This window comes from Balaenoptera musculus, chromosome 15 (genome assembly GCF_009873245.2).
Source record: "Balaenoptera musculus isolate JJ_BM4_2016_0621 chromosome 15, mBalMus1.pri.v3, whole genome shotgun sequence".
Taxonomy (NCBI): domain Eukaryota; kingdom Metazoa; phylum Chordata; class Mammalia; order Artiodactyla; family Balaenopteridae; genus Balaenoptera; species Balaenoptera musculus.
The window spans coordinates 87352870-87376857 of NC_045799.1; the positions used below are offsets into that span (position 1 = coordinate 87352870).

The window sequence follows — 23988 nt, forward strand, 5'->3', positions numbered from 1 at the left end:
GAGAGAGGCCTGGAAGTACAGACACCGTGATTATCTGGGGGTGGTGAGATCGAGTGACCTCTCTTTTCTTCTTTATGTTTAGCTGTTTTCTAAAGTTTATGTCGTAAAAGTGCTGTTTTTGAGATAAGGGAAAGTTATTATTCTATAAAACTCCATCATTGCCCCCACGACCCACCACCCAACTCTAATTCCTTTACGCTTGCAAGGCGGGCACCCGAGCCTGACTCAACCGACCCCCTGGGCCTGCAGCCCCGCCACGGCCCCAGCTCTGACCGCTGGGGGGCGCCTACCTGCCCCTCGGGCGGGGGCTAGGGTGGGCGGCCTTGGTCCCTGCGGGTCCCTCGGGAGGAAGCCCCTGGCCTGCTCCCCCCTCACCCAACGTGCTGACTCCTACTTGTCCGTCAGGGTCTTGAGCACTGGCCTCCCCGGGAGACTCCTGCTTCACGAGGGATGTCACAGCCCTGCCTCTGCTCCCCGGCGCTTGGTCAGCGCGCGGTGGATTATCAGGTCAGTGGCTGCGTCTGCCAGCAGCCCTCAGGCCGGGCCTCCCCCACTGGCCCCTCCATGCCTTTCCTGCCCCCTTTTCACCCCCTCTCTCCCTTTGTGCTGACGTGTATGGACTTCATCACCGGCCTCTCTGCCTCCTGGTTTTCTGGCCATTCAGCCCAGGTGGAGCCCCGCGGGAGACGGCAGGGGGGACAGTGGGGTTGGGCCCGCGTCCCCAGCGCCCTCTGTGGGGTCACCTCGGGCTGGCGGTCCCCCACTGGAGGCCCGTTGTCAGGGCCCTGGCGGGCTCTCTGCACAACCACTCCTCCCAGCGCCTCCCCTCGTCCCAGGGGGCCGAGATGCGCTGCCAGCTGGGCTGCTGCTGACCCCCGGGGTCCCCTACACCCTCTCTCTGGAAACGGTCCTTTTAGGCAAACCCCCTCGAATTACTGTATTTGGGGCGTCACCTCTTTCCTGTTGGGACTGTGGCTCTCGGGGGGGGGGGCCGGTTTGTCGATGTCTCCAGGATGTACACAGGAGGTGCTCTGTAGCTGTGTGTTGATTGATGCATGAATGGAACCTCAGGACCATGGTCTTGGGTTTTCTGCCCTTTGTGCTCTGTGGTCCCCTCCAGAGGGAGGACATGTGAGGCTCGGCCACGCATTTGGCCTCTGTTCTCAGATGGTCCTGATTCTTCTCCCCACCCTGTGTCCCCGCCCTTTGCCCCTGTGGATGGAGTGACCTGTCTACATCTTGCCTTTGAGCTCAGCCATGTGACTTCCTCTGACCATGGGGGGCTTTCTCTCTTGGCCACCCCCTGGGCCGGTGTGTGGAGCAGAGCTCGCTCCTCCCAGCACGCCCCAGATACAGGGATGGGCTGACTGCCCCAGTCACGTGAGCAGTGACGTGTGTACGGTTGTGGTTTGTTACACGGCATTGTCGGACCCACAGAGGTGACAGATACAACCCCAGGTGCCATTCGGGGACCCAGTGCAGGACAGGGGGCGGGTGCTGCACCCCCACTGAGGTGCAGAGAGGTCAGGGCCTTCTGGGGTCACAAGTGGCAGAGCCTGCTTTGAGCCCATGCTTTCGGCTTCCAAATGCCACATCTCACAGACCTACAAGAGCTGCCCGTGGGGAAGCCGGGCCCCGGTCCCAGCCCAGGGCATGACTCGCTCTGGCAGAGCTTCATGCTGGGCTCTGAGCTCACTTCTGAGCCCACAAGGCTGCTGACCTCTCTCCACTTTGTCGTGTCCACCCTCCTTCCTCACCATGGCTTCCTTTTTCCAGACCGAACATCACCCCTTCTAGGAAGCCTTCCAGGCTCTTCCCAGGCAGGAGTCCCCATCCTTCCCTGGGCCTCCTGGGCCCTCTGCCTCCCAGAGCTGGGTCACCTGCCTCTGCTTCCAGTGCCCTTCTGGCCTGTGAGCCTCTCCAGGGTGGGGGCAGGGTCGACCCCTCCCTGGACTTCAGTGGGGCTTCGCACAGAGCCCTGCACACAGTAGGGGATCAATAAGCGTGTACGTCCTGTGCGTCTACTCTTGCCAGCTCCACTGTGACCACCTTCGAGCAAGGGCACGGTGACATACAGGTCTGTGTCCTGGGACTGGCCCAGTGTCCAGCAGTGGGGGGCCACGTCTGTCCAACCTGGGGTGTCCCTGGGAGGGTCTGAGCTTCTGGAACCGGTGTTCTTGGCTGCTCAGGGCCCACACCCTCACCCTCTTCCTCCGTGTCCCTCTCCAGGTCCTCGCCCCTGGGACCCCTGCTCGGGGCAGGGCTCTCAGTGGTGACGTGTCCCTCTCCCATGCCTGGCCAGCTGGCACTTCCGTCCTGTGGCCGTCGTTCTCTGGTCCCCTATAAATAGCCAATGTTATCTCCTCAGTGACAGGGGACAGCAGGCTGAGTAGGCCGGACCCCCCTTTTGTCCCATGGCCAGGACGGTCACCACTTACTGTGTGACCTTGGGCGAGGCCGGCCCCTCTCTGGGCCTCCACCCAGCCTCCAGCCCCGGGGCCTGCCTCCTCCGCCTGCCCCCGCTGCCCTGGGCACGGCCTCGTGGTCTCCCGCCCCCTCACGTGTAACGGTGCCCCTGCGCTGTCACCCCCATGGCCGAGGGCGAGGAGAGCTGTCCGGAGCTGGGGGAGCCTGGCGCCCGTCGGGGCGGGGGCCAGCGTCCTCAGAAGTGGCCCACTCTGGAGGGGCTCAGTGCAGAGGCCCCACATGCAGGACCTTGACGGGGTCACCTGGGTGCAGAGGCCAGGGCGGCGGCCAGCCCGCAAGAGACAGACCCGCCGTGTCCCGGCACCGCGTGGTCGCTGGGAAGCCGCCGGCCCCTGCACAGGCTCTAAAGGTGCCTAACGTGAAATCGCTGTGGAGGAAACGGGGGGGCAGTCTGTCACCGGGGGTATGCGAGGAGGGCTGCTGACCCCCGCTGCTTCCAGCCCCGACCCGTCCTTCCCTCTCTGCCCGCATGCCTGAAACCCGCTTCCATCCTCTCCTGGTCTGGCCGCGCTCGGCTCCCCATCGCTTCCGGGCTCAGTCCCCGCTCCCACTCCTGCCTGACTGGGTCTTTGTCAGAAACTTAGACTGGGCGTGGGTTTGCTCTGGACGGGGTCGGGGGGGGGGGGTGCGGCTTAGGAAGGAGGGGAGAGCCCCTACCCCTGCGAGGTAGAGAGCTCGGATGTAAGATCTGACGCGTCCAGTGGGAGGGTCAGTGGCGGGGAGGGGTCAGGGCGGGTCACCTGTCGCAGGACTGGGGTGGGTGCAGGGCTCCCATTGTGCTGACAGGTGGCCACAAAGCCCAGAAATGGCTTCTCACTCTACAAGCCTTGCTCTGGCTCCTGAGGGCACCTGTGGTAGCACTGCTCTGGACGTAGCCACCAAGGGGGACTCTGTGAGCTCAGGGTCCGGGCTTCTCGGGAGATTCTGAACAACCTGGCGCTGTTCATACCTGCACTCAATCCCCTCCCTCCGAATTCGGGGCCCCACCAGGGTGGCAGGGGGACGGGCGCGATGCCCGTGGAGGGCCTGCAGCGTCGGGATCTCAGGGCACTTTCCCCGTAGGGGGGGCTCCAGCCACGGGAGGGGCCCCTCCAACCCGCTCGGGCTCGCCCCACTCACACGCAAACCCCACCATCCATACACACCGGTCACTTCCCGGGGTTGTGCACAGACAACAGTCACACGCATTGTCAGACACACTCACTTAGCCCCCCCGTGCCCACCTCCCTCCCCTGCCCCTTCCACACCGCCCCTCAGAGCCACTGCCGTCACTCCCATTCCCTGAGGAAGAGCTCCTGGGGACCCGCCTGTGACCCCGGCCCCACCCCCAAACCAGACATCTAAAACCCCAAATCTTCCCCTAAATCCCACAGTAAAAACCTGCTACAAACAAGTATTGGGATTTTTTTCCTTTGCAGAATTTTTTTTTTAGTAGACACATAGTCTTTTTTTTCTTTCTTGTTTTACAGCAAACAAACATTGCAAATATAGAAATATTTTTCTATACAACAAACAGGACGACAGGAGCACACACTCAGAGCCCCCGGCCACCCCCGAGCCGTCCCCAGGCACGGCCCTCCTCCTCGAGTCCCGCAGGGCTCTGGGACCTTCCCGGAGCCCACTCGGCCGCCTGCATTCGCTCTGCCCCTCTTTGGTGGCCTCCGGAGGTGGCAATGAAGAGACGGACTAAACAGTCCACAGAAAACCACGGACGGAGATCATGCGAGGAGCCAGGTGGCCGTGCCGGCCACGCCCCCCAGGTCTAGTGTTTTATGTCTTTTTAAGAGAACTTTACTTTTAATATATTTTTTAAAAAAAGGAAGAAAATAACGAGAGAAGAGAGGGAAAGAAAGAAAGCAGAGAAGAATAGAAAGAGAAAAGACAATGAAAAAAATCCCCCCCCACCCCCCCATCCCTAAGACACAGTTTTCCGAAGTCCCTTGTGTGTGTGTGTGTGTGTGTGTGTGTGTGTGTGTGTACACGGGCCGCTCACACCGGTGAGAATGCCTCAGGGCAGGTACACGTGCTCGGCCGCGGTTCACCTCCCGTTCATACTGTCAGCGCCCCCTCCCCACTTCCTCTGCAAAGCCCAGGGTTTTAACAGCTGCTAGTGTGTGTGTGTGTGTGTGTGTGTGTGTGTGTGTGTGTGTGTGTGTGTCCCGTGGGTCTCTGGGTTACAGATAGCTGCGGTGGCTCTTGTGTCCTTGTTAGTCCAGCGGGATCACGAGTTTCGGGGGGGCGCGGGCGCCAGGCGCCCGGCGGGGGGCTCAGGACTTGTGCTGTGCGGACACGCCCTTCCAGTAGTCTAGGATGTCGTGCAGATCCTCGTCTTTGGCGAACTGAACCTTTTTGCGCAGGGCGTGGCCGGCCGCCATGAACTCCCCCTCGTCCTTGTGCCGCCGGCGGCTCAGTCTGAAGCGCCCCCAGATGCTCCGGGAGGCCCTGCAGGGGTACTCGGGGCTGGAAGAGTAGCTCAGGTTATGGTACTGTGGGGACAGCTGCGAGTAGGCCGGGTCGCGGGGCCGCGGCCGGGTCAGCGGCTCCAGGATGGACGCCTTGCGGCCGCCCGGGCCCTCATGGGGCGGGGGCAGCTCGGCGGGGTGGGAGCCGGGGTACGAGTGCCGGTGCTCGCCGTACTGGCGGCTCTTCTCGGCCTCGGCCCGCAGCACGGAGGCCGCGGGCGTCACAGTGAGGATGGCGTCGGCCGCGGGCGAGCTCTTCTCGATGTACTTGGCCCCGGCGGCCTCGGCGCGGTAGGGCCGCGGGCTGCGCGCGGAGCCGCTGGACGAGGTGCTGGCGCGCGGGGCCCCGGGCGCGGCCTCCGCGCTGTGATGCCGCTGCAGGCCGTGGCCGAAGGTGTCCTTGTAGGCGGGCGACAGGAAGCTGTGCTTGCCGGCCAGCGGCTCGGACAGCAGCACCAGCTGTGGCTCGGCCGCGGCCACGGCCCCCGACTTGCCGCCCTGGAAGGAGGTGGACTCGGACTTGAGGGCGTCGATGCAGTTGTTGATGATCTGGTTGACCTTGTCCACCTCCTTGGCGATGGTGGAGATCTCGGCCACCGAGCTCTGGCTGTCGGGGCCCGGCCGGCCCGGCTCCCCGTCCCTGCGCTCGGCCTGCTCCGCGGAACGCACCTCCATGTAGCTGCCCTTGCCGGCCTGCGGCGTCTCGCCGCTCTCCGCCAGCTTGTACGGCTCTACCTCGCCGGCGGCCGCCGGCAGGTACGGGATGCGGGGCACGGCCTCGGGGCCCAGCAGCGGGCCCTGGGACAGCGGGGCCAGGCCGGGCGCCTCCATCTCGGGCCCGTACTTGAGCTCGATGATGGTCTTCTTGAGGCCGCCGGCCGCGGCCGCCGACGCCGGCGCCTTGCGCTTCTCCTCGTGGCGCCTCCGCCTCCGCAGGCAGTAGTGGACGGCGCCGAGCACCAGCACCATGCCGAGGAGGCAGCCCAGGACGGTCATGATGTAGCGGGTGGCCGTGGAGGAGCTGGGCACGGGGCCCGGCGGGCTGGGCGGCTTGGGCAGGCAGATGGTGAGGCAGGTGTGGTTGTGGTGCAGCCCCGAGCTGGTGGAGACCACGCAGTACGTGTAGTTGGTGAGCGCGTAGAGGTTGGTCAGGCGGATCTCCTCCTGGGCCCGGGTCAGCCTGGACACGGTGGACGACTTGCTGTTGTTGAAGTGCTCCAGCGTGTACATGCGGTTGAACGGGCTGGGCAGCTGGACCGTGATGGTGGCCGAGTTCTGCGTCAGCTGCTTGACCTTGATGAGCGGGCGGGCCTCGGCCTGCGGGGCCAGCGTGGGCAGGGCCACCAGCGGCGTGGTGCCGTCGCCGGAGAAGCACTCACCCTCGGTGCAGGGGGCCTCGCTGGGCGGCGCGGGCGGCGGCGGCGAGCGGCCGGGCGCCGGGCGGGCCTCGGCCGCGTAGGCGCTGTCGGTGCACACGGACTGCAGCTTGCTGAGGACGCTGTGCTGGCCGCGGCGGCCCTGGCCCAGGAGGGAGTAGCCGGAGTAGAGCGGCGGCGACTCGCACTGCACGCGGTCGTAGGTCTGCGTGGCGTTGGTGAAGGCTGCCAGCCAGCGCAGGAAGCCCAGCAGCTCGCAGGAGCAGTAGAAGGGGTTGCTGTAGAGCTCGCACACGGACAGCTTGGCCAGGCCCGCGAAGGTGGCGCTGTGCAGCCGCTGGATGCGGTTCATGGACAGGTCGACGTTGACGATGTTGGGGCACTCCCAGAAGGCGCCGGGCGCCACCACCTCGATGAGGTTGGCCTGCAGGTACAGGTACTCCAGCTTGCTCAGGCCGCGCAGCGCGCCCTCCGTCAGGTTGCGCAGCCGGTTGTAGCCCAGCTGCAGCACCTGCAGGTTGAACTGGCCCGAGAAGGCGCCGTCCTCGATGTAGCCGATCTCGTTCTTGGTGAGGTTGAGGTACGTGAGGTTGCCGAAGCGGCTCAGCGCTGCGTACTGCACGCTGCGGATGCGGTTCTCGTTCAGCCGCAGGTCCACGATGGTGCTGTTGATCTGCTGCGGGATGGCCTCGTACGGCGGCTGGTTCTGGCTGCAGATCGCCAGCCACACGAAGCCCTTGTCGCCCTCGATCAGCCAGCAGTCGCCGCGCACCAGCCCGCCCGCCAGCAGCAGGGCGGCCGCCGCCACGCACGCCCAGGCCCACGGCGCGCCCCACCGGCGCCCGGCCATCGGGACCAGCCCTGCGGGCGCGCCCGCTCAGCCTGCCCGGGGGCACGGGGTGGCGGGCTGGGCGGCAGCCCCCGGGGGGAGGGAGGGGCGGGAGGGGAGGGCGCCCGCACTCTCAGGGGCGTACCGGGCCGAGCCGCATGGCCGGGCGGCCCGAGTGCTGGGGCGGGGGGAGCGCCTCCCTCACGGCCAGCCGCCTCTCGCCGTCCGCCGGCGTCCTGCCGGAACCGGGGCCTCCTTCCCCATCGGCCCGGGCGTCCTCCAGCTCCAGCCGGTCCTGCTGCAAGACAAGAGGGGAGAGGGCAGTCAGGAGGCGGCCGGGCATCCCCGCGGGTGGCCCTGGGCCCAGCCCCACCCAGCTGCCCCGTGTGACGCGGAGGTGCCCCGGGCAGTGAGGGACGAAACGCAAGGGGGCTCGGCGCCAGACCGCAGGCTGACCTCTGTGACCTGAAGCGGGAAGCGTGGGGTGAGCCCGAGCCCCACTGCCGCCACCTCACCAGTGACCCCATTTGTCAGACGAGCAAACCGAGGCCCAGGAACAAGACTGAAGGTGCTTGGTTGACCAGCGATGGTGGGGGAGGGGCCGTGTGACAGATGCTCTGCGCTGCCCCCTGAAGACCTGGGGGCGGCACCGCGGCCGCCTACAGAGGGCGCTCAGCCCCAGCCCAAGGGTCCTCAGCCGGCCGCGGAGGAGCCTTCCAGAGCCCCTCTCAAGCGAGGAGCCAGGACAGCGAGGTCCTGGGTCCGCGTTCTCGGGCAGTGTGACCCGGGTACATCGTGCCCCTTCTGGGCCTCCGTTTCCCCGAATGAGCCGGCTGGACGGTGTCTGTAGCGTTCCATCTGGCTCTGGGGACCCACGGCCTGTCACCACCCCACGTCGGTGGGCCCTGCCAGAAAGGCCTGGAAGGACAGTGGCTCCCCCTCCTCGCCAGGCTCCGACGAGCACACCTGGGCGCCCTGACCACGCCCCCCGCCCCAGCTCCAGGTCCGCCCTGGCTCTTGACTGTCTGACCTCTGCCCCCACCAGACGCCACGCTTCTCCGGGGCAGGCCTCCCCACCCCCGTGCCAGCACGCGTGCCGAGGCTGCGGCGGGTCACACTACAGGGCAGCCCTCCGGGCTGAAGCCGGTGCCTGTGGGGCGGTGCGGCTGACGCGCCGCTGGCTTCCGCGGCTCCTGGACGCGCCCCTCCGCCCCGCCCCCTCCGCCCCGCCCCGCCCCCGGCCAGTGTGCGGGACTCACCCCGCTGCCCCTCGTATTTCTCCCGCAGGACAGACAAATGGGTGTGTGTGCGCTTGTTACTCTTTGGATTTACAGCGGCCTCTGTAACTGCTCTGTGGCCTGGCAGGCAGCCAGCTGAGTGTATTTCACTGATATTGACGTTTGCAACTGGTCTGCACTGAGGTGGTTTAAATTCGGAGAAAAAAATAATGATGTGAAATGGATTTTTCCCCCCCTTTGGAAACTTCATGAAGAACAGTTTTGATCTGGCTCCTGGGGCAGAGTCTTTCTGAGTTAAAGGGAGGGGAGAGCTCAGAAGGGGCTGGGGGCTGGGAGAGGTCCTGTGGGCCACAGCGGAGCCCACCCAGGGCTGGGCCCAGAGTCGCTGTGTGACACCCAGCAAAGCACAGGGCCTCTCTGGGCCCAAAGGGAAATGGCTGGGGGGGGGGGCAGGGCCGGCGGAGGGAGCAGCCTGGGGCTTGCCTGGGTCTCCCTCGCCTCAGGAGGAAGCCTTGCAGGGGGATGCTGGTGTCCCTGCGTGGCCCATCTTGTGACGTGAAATCTACAATCCCAAGGGGGTGTACTTGGAGTTCATCGCCATCACCACCTCCCAGCACCTGCTGGCCTGTGCAGGCCCTTTCCTCCCCACTGGGCACCTGCCCCATCCGTCCAGGTGCTGGGACTTAGGTCCCCCAGGCGCCCCAGAGGCCAAGAGCGGGCAGCCGGGCAGGCTGCAAGTGCGTCCAGGCGGAGTTTGGCGGTGGGGATGGCTGGCGGGGCGAGGCGCCAATCAAGAGTCTGGCTCCGGCCTCCAGGCCTCCTGACTGACGGAGCAGCAAGCCCATCAGGGCAGGGCGGCGCCTGGGCAAGGCTGATCATAATCACCTTTAATCTCTTGCTCAAAATAACTCAAAGTCAAGTTAAGGAGGATCACAGGGCCCAAAGAACCCTTATCACAGGCAGGCGTGGGTTGGGGGAGACGGGCCCCAGGGCCGGCCCAGCCTCTCGTTGCCCCACGCCCAGGGCACCTGGGCACCAGGTGGCCACAGAGCCGCTGCTGGGCTGGCCCAGGGGCTCAGGGTGGCTGGAGGGCCACGCGCACATGTGCACGCACGCACAGGGCGGAGGATGTTCCATGCTTGCTGGGACCCACGTCAGCCCGTGTGCGTGGACCCGTGTGCCTTCAGGTGGACGCGGCTCCGCCCGAGCGCTTGAGGGTGTGCGGGCCCCTGCGGTCCAGCCAGGCCTGCCGCGCCTCCTGCCCACCGCCCGCCCCGCTGGCACCACGGCCCTCCTCCCGGCGTGACAGTCTAGGAGCCGCGCTGGGGGCTGGCACCTGTGAGCGGCAGGTGCCTCTGGAGACCAGCCTTGCCTCTCCCCACACCCCCATCCGGGGGCCTCCTCCATCGGGCCGGCCCGATCCTGGCCCTGAGAAGCGGGCAGGTCCCCGCCCGGGGCTCCTGCTTGGCCGACCCGGCGTCCCACCCTCAGCTCTGTGCCTCACACCTGGCCCTGGAGCCCGGGCCGAGCGGGAGCCAGGCCCGCGGGGACACAGCCCTCCCTACCCGCCCGGCCGCAGGCGGGAGCATTGGTAGGAGTGTGGGTGTCACCCTGGCGGCTGTCCCCCGGCCAGCGTGGCCTCCGCCCCTGCTGGAGCCCCCCGACCTCAGCCTGGCAGGGACCCCCGAGTCCTGTTGCACACCTCACACCACACAGGGGAAACTGAGGCCCAGAGGGCCTCACCCAAGGTCACACAGTGAGTCAGCCCGTCCTCCTGTGGAGGAGGCCCCTCAGGCCACCGCGTGCTGGTCTGCAGGGACGCCCCGCTGGGGGGCCGGGATCCCGCCCCCGGCGTCTGAGAGCCCCGTGAGGACTGGGGTCCTGGGGAAGCGGCTGCCGGGGGAACTGGCTGAGTCGCGGGGGCCGCCCTTCCTCTTGGGCTCACGACGCTCATCCCGCTCCCGCCCCGTCCATCCCTCGTTCGCCCCCACACGCCTGCCCCCCCGCGCACAGCAAGCCTCTCGCCGCACAGCTGTTTCCAGGACGCCTGCAGAGCGCATGCGCTGGGGGCCGGGCGCAGAGACCTGTCCCCCAACCTGCCAGCACCCCAGACTCAGGGTCCTGGTCCCTCATCCTGCCCTCGCTGGTCCCCGGGCCCCACGCTTCAGAGAGATGCAGGGGCGGAGGCCACCTTCAGGGGTCCCCATGTCCCCGCACCCCTGCGGCCCTCGGCACCGCCGACGTGTGCTGCCCGCCCCCGCCCACAAACAGCACCCGCGGACTCCGCGATGGTGCACATGGTCTACGTGTGTGCTGTCCAACAGGGCGGCTACTGGGCACAAGCAGTGGAGCGAGTGGTATTGAACACACAGGTCTAGAACCTTCCATAAAGACAACAGCATGACCTGAGCACCCTCAGGCCACGCCCCTCTCCCTTCCCCTCCGCGATGCCGTGGTTCCATCACCCCCTCCCCGCGCCTCCAGGGCAGCACCCATCCCCCACAGCCCCAGCCGCCTCCCATCGAGGTCGCTAGTGACCTCTGTCCTGCCCGCTCCAAAGGGAACACTCCTATTTGTACCTTTCGCAGCCTCTCGGCGGCACTTGGCCCAGGTAACCGGCCGCCCCTTCCTGGAGCACTTCTCACTCTGGGTCTCTGAGCCCCACGCTCTCCCGCCCTGGGTTCCTCCGCTAGCTGCTGGCCCCTCTGCTGGCCCCCTCCCTCGCCCTGACCTCTCACTGTCTCTGTGGCCGGGCTCTGCCCTCCCTTCCCCGCGGTGCTGTCACCCCTCCCTTGGCTGCAGTGCTCTCTCCACGCGCCTGCCCCGCCCCACCCCGCCCGCCCATCTCGCCAGCCTTGACGCCCTGGACCCCAGACCCACAGACGCAGCCGCTTCCCCCTCGAAGTGCGCAAGCCTCCTCCGCCACCACGTTCCTCAAACCAAACACTGGCGAGTCGTCTCGAGTCCCCTCTGCCCCCACCCCAAATCCACTCCCGCAGCAATAGTGTCCACTCCACCTCCAAACCGGGACCTTCACCTCTCGCCACGCCCGCCGTGGCCACCCTGGCCCAAGCCATCCCCATCCCTCGTGGGACAAAGCCCATCGCTCCCACCTTGGGGCACCCACGATCCACTCGCCCGCACAGCCAGAGGGACCTGGAGAGCCCTCACGGGATCCCGCGGTCCCGCCCACAGCCCTGATGACAGCCATCCTTTCCTTCCACACGGGGAGCAAAACCCAGGATCCCCACAGGGACCTGCGAGGTCCTGCCCCACCGGCCGCCGCTGCCCGTTCTCACCCCACCTGCCTGCACCCACCCCCTTCCCTGCAGCCACCGGGCCCCAGCACCCCTGTTCCCGCCTGGAGAGCTCTTCCTCCTGCTGTCCGATCAGAAGAGGCCCCTTCCTCTCCCGCAGATCCCGGAGCCAGCGGCCTCCCCATCTGGACTAGTGCTCCCGGCCCCATCACCCATTTCCCGTCTCTGCCCAGCACTGATCTCCCCGATGTTTTCCTTGTTTATTTTTTTCTTCACTTCTGGAATAAAGATCCTCTCCCCGCTGGTATGGAAACTCCAGAGCAGGAGCCGTGTCCTGTTGTCTGCTGTGATATCCCAGGCCCGGACCAGTGCCTGGCCCACAGCTCAGCAGGGAACGTCTGCTCCGTTTTCTCATCTGCAAAAACAGGGTAGAAGTGCCTCCATCCCGAGGGCCGGTGCTTTCTCACAAACATCAGCTTCCTTTGCATTTTGTCGGGCCAGCGGGAGCTGCCACTGCCATCTGGAGGGCCTCAGGCTGCCCGGGTTGCCTCTGGTCTGCAAATCCCAACATACCCGATAGGACCAGAAATGTGTGTCTGATGTCCTCCCTCTGCCCAACACCCACCTGAACGCACGCCCAGGGGCTCTGTGCCCCCTGCGCCCCTCACCCAGGTGGATGGAGCCCCGAGCACAACAAGTCACTTCCAGAGCCATCGCATCCGTACCCTCACCGCAGTCCTACAAGGTGAGGGGACAGGGACGCCCACCGCGCCCTCCGGGCCCAGGTGAGAAGCCTGAGGCCCTGCGAGTGAAGGGACCTGCAAGGTCCCAAGACTAGGCAGGTGGGAAGCCCACCGGGGCCACTCAGCCGCTGTCTCAACAGCCACCTCTGTCACCGAGAGGACGTACGACGGGGACAGCATGTGTGAGGCTGGCACCGAGTTCGTTCTGTCACATCAACTCCAGAGCCCAGGTCGCCGATAATGAAATGAAGAAATATGGTGGTTCCAGGCTTTTAAACTCCTTACGACCAGATGTGCATAATCACCACGGCCGTGTGGGAAAGGAGCACATCCGTCTACAAAGACTGTTCCTCTCCCCGATCGCCGAGCCCAGACAAGAGGCCGGGGCGGCTCTGAGGATTTTGCTGATGGAGAGGACTTTCCGCCTCCAGAGGGACGCTCAGGCCGAGGGCCAGGGCCACGGGGGAGGCGGGGAGATTGGTGGAAAGTTATAGATGGATAACTTTTTGCCGTTCCAACGTTTTGCCAACAGATCGTGTTCACTGCTAACGTTTGCCTGACTCTACAGCCTGGCTCTGCTGCAGGGCCCACGGGTCATGATGGGCACCTCAGGCAGGCCAGGCCACGCGGCCGGCGGATGACCCCGGCCAACCAGACCAGGTGTGGGGACGGGCTGCCCACCTGGAAGGGGCACAGAACCATCTCGGGCTCCAGGTTCCTGGGCCAGGACGAGAATGCTGGCTCAGCCGTGCTCTGGCTGTGTGGCCTTGGGCCACTCACTCACCCTCTCTGAGCCCGTTTCCTCCCCTGTCAGATGGTAGGTCCCCCAAGGGTTACAGTGAGGCTGACATGACCAGATTATGGAGGCTTCTAGCGTGTTGCCTGGCACGGGGTGCTCTGTAAACCCTTGTATCCTGCTGCAGCTGCCCCTGGCCTCGTGGATGGGGGAGGGATTCTAGGCAGTCGGGGGGGGTGGGCAGCAGGCCGCTGGACGCACTCTGTGGGTTTTACTTCAGCAAGCCGCCCACTCCGGGGGGCATACGGGGGCCCCATGGGGGCCGTCCCGGGCTCAGCACCCACCTAGAACCTGCCGCGCTGCCCGCTCCCTCCCTGTGTGTCCAAGGAGGCTGGCACGGGCTCGCATGGCAGGTGGTCCAGCAGTGCTGACTCAGCGGGGCTGGATCCTCAGGGCTCGGCCACGGGGTCGGGTGTGGCAAAGCCCCGACCTCAGCTGGCCCCAGCCTTGTCCTCTGGGAGGCTTGAGGTGGAGGGACCATCCCCTGCACCCCGGCCCCCCAGCCCGCAAGGATGCGGACGGTGTCGGCAAAGGTGGAAGGACGGGGCCCAGAAAGGCGCTGAGTGCCTGACACCCCTGCCAGCTGACAGGGGAGGAGTCCACGGGACCCCACGGGGCCTCAGGGCCCTCACCCTGCCCGTCCAGAGGCTGTGACGAGCAGCAAGTGTGCAAACAGAGGTGACCTCTTACTTCCTCCAGGATCCCCCATGTATTGAGCGCTTACTGTATACCGACCCGCTTCTCCCATGTCTGGGGAGGCACGTATCAGTGTTACCCAACAAGCCGGCTGCGGAAACAGAGGCCCAGAGAGGGAAAGGCATTTGCACGGCCAGAAACACGATTTTCCCAAAGTGAGGTCAGAGGACCACAGCCTCAGCTTGTTAAAAAGGCCCCGGGAGGGGGCGGGGGCGCCTGATCCAGCAGAGGCGGCAGGAAGGGCTCTGGCGGGTGGGGCTGGGGTCTGTCTCCTGGGAAGATGCCACCCGCTCCATCCCTCCTCCCCGCAGGCCCGAGGCTCCAGGCTGCTCTGGAGTTAATTAGGGACCCAAACATTTAATGGTCTGCTATGCTTCCACTGGGCATCTTTTTAAATTAAAAAACATGATGTACAGCATCGTTGGAGAGAGAAATCACTTTGCAGCGGCTTCCTGCTCGGGCGCTCGCAGGGACACGGGGGTGAGGGTGGCTGGCTGGCCTCCGGGGAGGAGGGATGACGAGAGACCCTCTCGAGGAACATGGGTCCACCCCGCGCTGTGGACGCACGTCCCCGACGCCAGGCAAGCACTGAGGTGTCCAGGGGACGCCTGGCGCTGTTCCCCATCACACCCTCAGAGCCCCCGCTGCTAGGATGTTCTATCTTTAGTCTGACCTGAGCCTCTGCACTTGTTTTAGGGCCGGTTTGAGACCGAAGGCAGAGATTTGCCGGTTCTGCTCCTCCTGGCAGAACGCCGACACCCAAGAGCCCTTTCTGACCACCCCGAGCTCGGGGATCCCGTCCCCACCCTGAGCTCTGATCCCAGCCTGGCAGGAGGGCAGGGCGGCGGCGTAGGGCGCTGGAAGGGACCTTAGGGGACACCGAGGCACGGGTCGCTCTCTGTCCTCCACCTCCCCAGACACTCACAGGGCCCGGTGACCGTTTCCCGCCCCCGTCACGGGGTCAGGCCTCCGCACACGCGGGCCCTGCATCACGTCCCGTTGCTATGGTTATTTAATCAAAGCATCCTTCCTGGCCACGATTAATTGTATTAAAGATTTGGAGCACGGTTTTGGAGTGGAGGTTATAAATGAGCAATTAGCCCTCAGACGCTAAATTAATAAGGGAAATAAAACACCAAGCAAAGTCAGCCTGAGACGTCTCCGCGACGTAGTGCTCAGGACACGTGGGCGGCGCCCGGGCTGGCCGCGCTGCCACCACGCGCGGCACACGGTGCCCTGTGGCCAGGGGGCAGCTCGGCACGGCGCCCTCAGCAACGGGGCGTTTCCACGCGGGGAACGGGGGAGCTGTCATCGCACCGGCGGTCCTGACCACCCGGCGGCGCCTTCCCACGCCCAGGGCCCCCCCGCGCAGCCAGGCGTCGGCGTGCGCGTTGTCCCTGAGTCCACGGCTGGTGCCACCAGGTCCCAAGAGGCCCTGCCCTTCCGGGAGGCTCCCCTCCACCACCCACCCCTCACATGCCAAGCACTCGCCCCACGAAACCTGTCAGAGGCCGCTGCCTCCGGGCCCCCGTGTTCCCGGGATCAACAAGCCTTGCCGGGTCCAGCTAAGCTGTAAGAACAAAACTATGCACGGCGTGGCCTCATCTCACACCCTCTCCTGCAGCTTCCGGAGGGGAGGCCAGCACCACGGCCAGGCCTGGGCCACGGACTCGTGTTAGTTTGTGTGTCGTCACATACAAATCACACACACACACACACACGGCACGGCTTCCACGGCTTTGCAGCTGGGGGATGCCGAGCTGTCCTGAGACCAGACGTCTGCCTCTATCTACGAGCATCTTTACATTTGAATCCTTACATTTAACTTGCAATCCACATGGAAAGAATTTCTCGGGTGTCAAGAAAGATAAAAATTGATCCCCCCCAAACCCCCTGGAACAGGCACCCAATCGTCCTGACATCTTCTACTGAAGAATCCACTCCCTGCACCTGACTTGGGATACTCCGTCCCGCACCCCGGTGGGAGTGTGCTTTCCACAGGGCACAGCGGGTCAAGCCTGTCCCCCTCGTCCCCCCTGCCCCCCCGCATGGCTCCCCAGTTCCCTCCATGAGCCCACGTCTCCAGCGGGCCACCCAGGCCCTGGCGATGGTCCCTGCCTGGCCCTCACCGTTACGCCCCTTGTCCTACAAGGCAAAGATTAACTTGCGCTTCTTACATTTTCTCTGAGACGCTGTTTCCTCCGCCTGGAACCCTAACCCCGCCCATCACCCCAACCACCCCCTGCCAGACTCCAGGTTGGGGCTGGGGACTCCCCTCGGTAATCCCAAAGCTGCCCGTGCTGGCCCCACCGTGACCCCATACTGCAAAGACCAGACGCCCTGTCTCTCCCCACCAGAGTCAGATCCCAGGCAGAAAGCCCTTGGCCAGCAGGCCTGGGTCCTGTTTGCCCTTCCAGGCACAGAGTAGGAAATGTATGCTGACTGAATTTGTGAAAATATTCAATCCACAATCACCCGTAAAGGAGGACAGCCATATGTCATGATTTTCCTGGGATGCTCTCTATTTATGCCTCTTGTCCCAGAGTAATTATTAATAGATCCCCTTTCACTTGAAAATTATTCCCATTTGGGTGATAAATTGTTCCATGGTCACCCTCTAAGGAGGCCTCTGTCTGGGGACTATTCTGTTCCACTGACCACCCCCCACCCCGGACACACCGAAGCAGCCCCGGCCACAATGCCCGTCATTAAAAGGTCTACAAATAACCAACGCTGGAGAGTGTGGAGAAAAGGGAACCCTCCTACACTGTGGGTGGGAATGTAAGTTGGTGCAGCCACTATGGAGAACAGTATGGAGGTCCCTTAAAAAACTAAAAATAAAGCTACCATATGATCCAGCAATCCCACTCCTGGGCATATATCCAGAAAAGACGAAAACTTGAATTCGAAAAGATACACTCACCCCTATATTCATAGCAGCACCACTGACAATAGCCAAGACATGGAAGCAACCTAAATGCCTATCGACAGATGAATGGATAAAGAAAATGTGGTACATGTATACAATGGAATATTACTCAGCCATAAAAAGAATGAAATAATGCCATTTGCAGCAACATGGATGGACCTAGAGATTATCATACTAAGTGAAGTAAATCAGAGAAAGACAAATACCATATGATATCACTTATATGTGGAATCTAAAATAGGACACAAATGAACTTTTATGAAACAGAAACAGCCTTGCAGACATAGAAAACACACTTGTGGTTGCCAAGGGAAAGGGGGGGATTGGGAGTTTGGGATTAGCAGATGCAAACTAGTACATATAGGATGGATAAACAACAAGGTCCTACTGTATAGCACAGGGAACTATATTCAACATCCTAGGATAAGCCATAATGGAAAAGAATATGAAAAAGTATATATGTATAACTGAATTACTTTGCTGTACAGCAGAAACTAGCACAACACTGTAAATCAACTAGACTTCAATAAAAAAATAAATAAATAAATCACTGTCTCTATAAGAAGCCTCCATATCTAGGAGGCAAGACATCCTTTGCATACTCTTCTAGGTAAACTTTTAGAACGATTTTATCTAGCTCTTCAAAACATGCCACCAAGGTGCGGATGGGACTGCACTGAACCTAGAAATTAATTTTGGAAGAACTTTCAGGTTTTATAATATTCCAACACGGCTTATCTCACTATTCTTGTTTTCTTTGGTATCTCTCAGGAAAGCTTTACAGACTGCTTCATAATGATCCTAATTTTTTCTTGTAAATGCATTCCTAGGAATGCCATGGAGGTTTTTCTGGTTGCCATTGTGACTAGGGACTGTTTATTTCGTTATGTTTTCCGACTAGCTGTTGCTGGTACAGATAAAAATGATTGATTTGTGTATGTCTGTGTTCTGTGCAGTCCAGAACCTTCACCAACTTCTCATATTAAATTATTTTTTCACTCGGTTCTTTTGGGTTTCTGAGGTCTCAAATCACATTGTCTGCAAATAATTACAATTCTTTCTTGTTTCCCATTTAATTCTGTTTCATGTCTTATTGCTACGTCCAGAATATCTGGACAATGATAAAGGCCACTGTTGGGTTTTTTTGCATAAAAGTTTTTGAATTGGAATCATTAAAAATCTCATCATTTGGAATGACACTGGCTGTTGAATTGAGACACAGATTCTTTACTGTGATAAGGAAGTGTCTTTCTAGTTCTATTTTTAGCAGTTACTTTAAAATCAGAAAGTGGTGCTGGATTTTATCACATGCCTTTTGTCATTTATTAACAGGGCATTATGGCTGGGCTGCTCATACTATGTATTGTATTAATAGATTTCTCTGCTATTAAGCCATCACTGAATTCTTTCAATAAATCCTACATAATCATGGCAGATTATCTCTCTAATATTTTTGTGGAATTGAATTTGTCTGTGTCTTATTGAGGATTTTTGATCCACTATTCATGGGCGAGATCCCTCTGGGGTTTCATTTCCTGGACCATCTTCACAGTTTGGGGCTTGGGGCCCTTCTCACATCTACCTGGGATGATTTCCTCCAGACAGATTGCTTCTGATGGAGGCCTCCTGGTTCTACAAGCTCAGGGCCTCCACGGCAGATGTGCCCTGGACAGCCGTGTAAACACATCCCATGAACCACTTTGTAAAGTGCATGGCCATTTTATCAAGTGATATGTCACCCCTGACTTGTCTTTTGCTCCTTCCAGGTTTACACGAGTCAGGGTCGGCTCAGAGCAGGGTAAGCAGCAGAGAAAGCTCCGCTGGGAAAGCTTACAACAGGCATCTCATCTGGTGAATCCAGCACTGGCCTTCATGAGAACAGGGAAATGTGGGAAGGGCTGCCCCCGGGGCAGGGCTGCCCAGGGCCTCAGAGGGAGACCCCAGCCCCCTCGGGTGAGGTTAGAATTGCACCACCACCCTCACAGGGCCTTCCGGTTTACGTTCCGCGTCGTCTGTGTGTGGACAGATGGACATCACGTTAGGCCCAGATGAGTAAAAGGCACAGACCTTCTCAGAACGCCCTCTGTAAATGAGGGGAAACCATGCTTCACACTGGAGGTGAGGCCGCGGCTGCTACAGCAGATGGTTTTCCCAGAACTTCTCCTCCCATCTCGCCTGTGATGAGACCTGACTCTCCCTTCCACCACGAGGAGGGTCTCTCTCTGCACCCCTGGAAGCTGGGGGGGCCCCAACACTGCTCTGGCCAATAGCGCTGGCAGAAGTGAAGCTGTGTCCATCCCGGGCACAGCCCTCAACCAGCCTGGCAGCCATTTCCCGTCTCTTGGAAGAGCGGCCACCTAAAACCAGCGGCTTCCAACAAGACGTGCTGGAGAAGCTGCAGGCCCGGGGGTGGGGGTGGGGGTCTGGAGGGCGAGCAGCTGAAGCCACGCGGAGCTGACGTGAACCACGCGGCCGCGCCCTTCCCGAACTCCTGCTCCCAAAGCCATGGGCCAAACTCGGGCTCCCTTGTGCCCCCGAGGTTGGGGTCGTTTGTTACGCAGCAGCAACTGACACAGGGCTGAGCGCCAGTGAGCGCAGGAGGGGTGGGCCCCATCCCCCGAGCCTTGCCCTCCCCATCTGTCAGAGGGCCCAGCTTTTCATCTTCAAGAACCCACGGCAGGACCTGTCCATGCTGCCGGCAGGGACGCCGGGAGTTCAGAAAGGGGGGTCTGGTTTTGGGGGGTCAGGGAAGGCCGGTCAGTGTCTGAGTCACAGGGCAGCGGCCTGAGAGAGCCGGACTCTGAGCCGCGTGGGACCCTGGCCTGCTGCTCACCAGCTGGGCCGTTTTGTGGAACTTTCTTACCTTCTCTGAGACTCAGTTTACTTTCCTGACCAATGGAGCCATTGACACCCACTCCCGGGGCCATCAGGAGAGTGAAGCACAATGATGTTTGTGAACACGCTGGGCTGGGCTGTGATGGGGGCGGGCCTGTGTGTCCCCCATCCCCTCCCTTCACAGGAGGCGGGACCCAGTGGTGCCATCAGATCCTCCATCTCAGCTTCAGAGCCAGCACATCACCCAGCGTTTCTGTCTCTTCTGGAAAGTGGGAACAGGCACTGTACCCCATGTGCTCACCGGTTTGCACAAAGAACGCATGTGTCAGGTCCTCGCGGCACCCGAGCTCGGGGAGGGCTGTGGTCCAGGGGCAGAGGGACCGGGGCGGGGGGTGGTCTGAGCAAAGTCAGAAGGTGCGGCCAGGCCTGGGAGCCTGAGAGTTGGGGCGGCATCTTTCCCAGGGGGACGTGGGGCTGCACCCAGACGGGGGGCTGCCTGCAGCTGCCCCTCTGCTCGTCCGGCCAGCTCTGTAAATCCCCGCCTCTCAGTCCATAAAAAATCACCTCATAACACAGCAAACATTAATTACAGCCGAAATGCCAGGAAGGGGATTGTTCTGGAAGAGGTTGCTTTCATGCTAGTCACCGAGAAGCCCCAGTGGTGGGGGGGGGGGGCGGCGGATAGGGGCTCCCACTCGGGGCTCCGAGGTGAGCCTCTCCCCACAACACGGGGCTGGGGAGGCGGAAAGTGGAGACCAGGGCGCCTGGGATCTGGGTCTGGCCCTGCCCTCCAGCTCTGTGGCCCAAAGAAGGATCGTGCAAAGGGCTGGTGCTTCCTCCTGACGGTCAAGAGTTGGGAGGGTGAGCCCAGACCCGGGGCTCTCAGCCCCCCATCTCCGTCCCCTGCCAACAGGACAGAGGCCCACCCACGGCCCTCTCAAGTCCAAGGGGGTGACAGTAAGGACTAGCGGATGTGGCCGGAGCCTCCAGCCAGGCAGAGCCCGGGAAGGGGCTGGGGGCAGCAAGCGGAAAGAGCAGGTGAGCAGAAGCCCCCCTCAGGGGCTGGGCAGCCGGCCTGGGCGGCCCGGGAGGTGACTGCTGGAAGGTCACTGGGTCACTGCTGGAAGGTCCCAAGGAGGCAAAGGGAAGATTCAGCCCCAGTTACCTGGCCCTGAGCCTAAGGAGATCCCCCCACCAGAATAAAAGGCCTTGTCTCCATCATCTCCAGCTACCGCAGGAAGACCAAGGCTGCACACTTCAGCCACGCAGGTGGTGGGGAGACCTTGGCTGGCAGCCCTGGAGTCTCACACCACCCCCCATCTCAGCCCTGAACGCTGTGGCGACGACCTTCTTCCCACAGTCATTCTTTCACTCACTCACTGTTACCTGAGTGTCTACTTACAGGGACAGGACAAGGTCGCTGTCCTTATGGGTCACAGAGTGTGTGTGAAGAACACAAACGATGGGATCGCACAGCCCTAACCACCTGACCCTGGACTTCAATTAGATGACTTGGTGCTGTGTGCCCCGGGGCAAGTGGCTCACCCACTCTGGGCTTTAGTCTCCTCATCTGTAAAATGACTCATGAAAAGCACTGACTACAGTTCCTGGCTCAACAAGCGTGAGTCACCCCAGAGGAGCAGGGGCGTCATAAGGCTGCACAGGACACGCCCCGCGGAGCAGACTCCGCTGAGGTGGGGGCATCCCAGCCGACCCTGAGGACCCCTCGCTGCTCCGCGTGACGGGCTCACATCCCCACCCCGCCCAGCCAGCCTGCACTGACGGCCTCCCCCCTAGGTGTGGGATACACGACCTCAGCCCCCATCCCCCGCTGGTCTGTACTCAGGAGGAGACGGGAGAAGAGGGGGCTCGGGGACCCTCCTGGGGCCAGACGTGACTGGTAGATCCCCCCGGATGGCGGGCCCCCTCTGCAGCAGCTCCCACCCCAGGTCCCTGAGACCCAGGGGTCCCGGAGGCCGCCGTGTGGGGTGGGGTAGTCCTGCCTGGGCAGGGGCCTTGGGCAGCTGCCGCGGACATCTGAGCAAGAGGCCGGGCGGGGCATGTGCTGCTGCCGCCCAAAGAGCTGCTCTCACGTGCTCCAAAGGGCCCAGGGGGGGAGGGGGGAGGGGCGGGGGCGGCGCCCCGCCCCCCGGTGAGACAGAGGCGTCCCCCAGAGCCCGCTGGTGCCCCCGGGTCCCCATCCCAGGGCCGCAGGCGGGGTGGGGGGCACAGGGCTGGGAGGGGTCAGCCCCCGGCAGGTGGGGGCCTGGAGGCCAGCATGTTACAGCCTGAGACCTGCTGGGGGTGCGTGTGTGTGTGTGTGTGTGTGTGTGTGACTGTATGTGGCTGTGACCGTGGTTGTATGTGTGTCCCTGAGTGTGACCGTGTGCGCGTGTGTGTGTCCCCAGGCTCTGACCCCTCGGGTATGGGTGTACCACCTGCCCCCCCCGCCGTACTGCACACGCACAGGCACACGCGTCGCACGAGAGTGTAAGCCCCGCCCCACAGCGGGCAGGGGCAGCGGCAGAGCAGCTGGAGGACAGTCAGTGTTCCGTGTGACCGACGAGGCTGGAATCGGCGCGAGTGGGGGGCGAGGGCGGCCCCCCTCCTGACAGTCCTTCCTCGCCGAGCTGAGTCCTGCCGCACCCCGCCACCGTCTGCCGGGCGTCTGTGACTCTGCTCCGCGTTTGCAGGCCACACACGCCGGTCACCGCTTGTCCCCCTGGCCAGTGCCGGGACCCGGGGGGCGGCTGTGGGCGGGATTTCAGGCAAGGTGGCCTCCCTCTGGCACGTGGTGTCGCCACCCCAGGCTGCCGCGAGGTCACCACCCCATTCCCTGGCTCAATCTCCCCTGAACGTGGTGCCCGGCCTCTGCTGCCCGCCGGGTGTTGGGGTGCCAGGGGCAGCTGCCCCCAGGCCCTAATCCCAGAGGGCTCCCGGAGGAGAGTCTGACCTTCGAGGGGGCAGAGCGGTGGGCACGGAGAGTGACACAGACCACGTCACTCAGAGGACCAGGGGCACCCCCAGTGGTGTCTGGGTGGTCTGTGGCTCTGTCCTCACCTGCTTCTCAAGGTGAGCAGCAGTTTGGACGAACTCTGAGAGCCTGCGGGAAGGGGACAGAGGCTGGAGGTGGGGACCAGGATCCAAGCATTCCCTCCAGCTGGAGTAACGGGTCAAATCCACCTCAGTGAATTACACGGGGCAAAAACATGCCAGGAAGGAGGTCAGCAGAGAAGCGTGGCCCCACGTCACTCACAGCGAAAAGAAAGAGGCAAGAGCAGCCTCAACAGGTGAATGCAGCAGCCTGAGAAGGGAACTCAGGCTGACTTAATAGAGGTACATCAGGTAGAACAGGGGGTGGTGATCTGGCACTGCTCCGGAGGGCCGGGTTCCAGACCTCACAGGGGATAAAAAAAGCTCACACTCGTAAAGCACCTACTGGGCGCCACTCTTCTGACAGCTTTACGTCTATTCACATTATATATTTAAACCAATCTGGTGAAGTCAGTACTGTTACCCGTTTTACAGAAGAGGCACAGAGATGTCTATTACCTTGCCTGAGTTTCCACGGCTACTCAGTGGTGGGGCAGGGTTCAAACCCAGGCAGTTTGGCCCCAGAGCCTGTGTGTGTGACCACACGTCCGTCGTGGGGCCAACAGATCAGTGTTCCAAGGCGAGTGACCCTGGTGAAGGGCACACGCAAAACCCGGGGGTCCGAGGAAAGGCAGGAGGCAACGGGGGTGTTTGGCTCCGTCCCCACAGGGCGTGCGTAGGGCAGAGGGGCGGAGCCTGTGTGTGGACACTGCGTGTGACCACTGGAGGACTCCCAGGGCCTGCTGATGCGAGCCTGAGCCAGCCGGCCTTGCTGGAAAGCAACCGGGGCGGCACCGCGAAGGCAAAGATGCACGTAGCCCGTGAGCCAGAATTCATTCTGGGTGCTGCCTGCACCCCAGAGAAGCTGCGAGGGGCCCGAGGACGTGCGCGACCGAACCGAGGGGTCCTCCGAGAGACCTGACTAAAGCACGTGGCACGCGCCCGGTGAGCGCTACACGGCAGGGATGGGAGCCTCTGAGCAGCGCATGCGCAGCCGCCCACAACCCGGGCCTCCGCGCACGACGCGGGGCTCATACAGAGTGCAAGCAAAAAAGGCAGTAGAATAATCAGCACAAAACTTAGTGAAGGACCTACCTTAAGGGGGAGGGGAGCAGGATGAGCCCCGGGGGTGACGGTGGGGATGGCGGCACGACAATGTGCTTAACGCTCCTGACCTGCACACTTAGACGGTAACTTATATGTTGTGTGCATCTAACCACCATTAAAAACTTATAAGGAAAAGGGGG

At 62.3% G+C, this 23988-nt stretch overlaps 1 protein-coding gene across 3 annotated transcripts in view; it reads right to left on the bottom strand.

Annotated features, from left to right (window-relative positions):
- Window positions 1-4406: 4406 nt before the first annotated feature.
- The window catches only part of ELFN1 (extracellular leucine rich repeat and fibronectin type III domain containing 1), a 69774-nt gene continuing 50192 nt past the window's right edge, over window positions 4407-23988 (bottom strand). For all 3 annotated transcript variants that reach the window (XM_036824254.1, XM_036824256.1, XM_036824255.1), the window contains one exon: window positions 4407-7452. In XM_036824254.1, coding sequence (XP_036680149.1) covers window positions 4755-7175 — 2421 coding nt within the window. In that variant the 5' untranslated portion in view covers window positions 7176-7452 and the 3' untranslated portion in view covers window positions 4407-4754. The remainder of the gene's footprint in view (window positions 7453-23988) is intronic.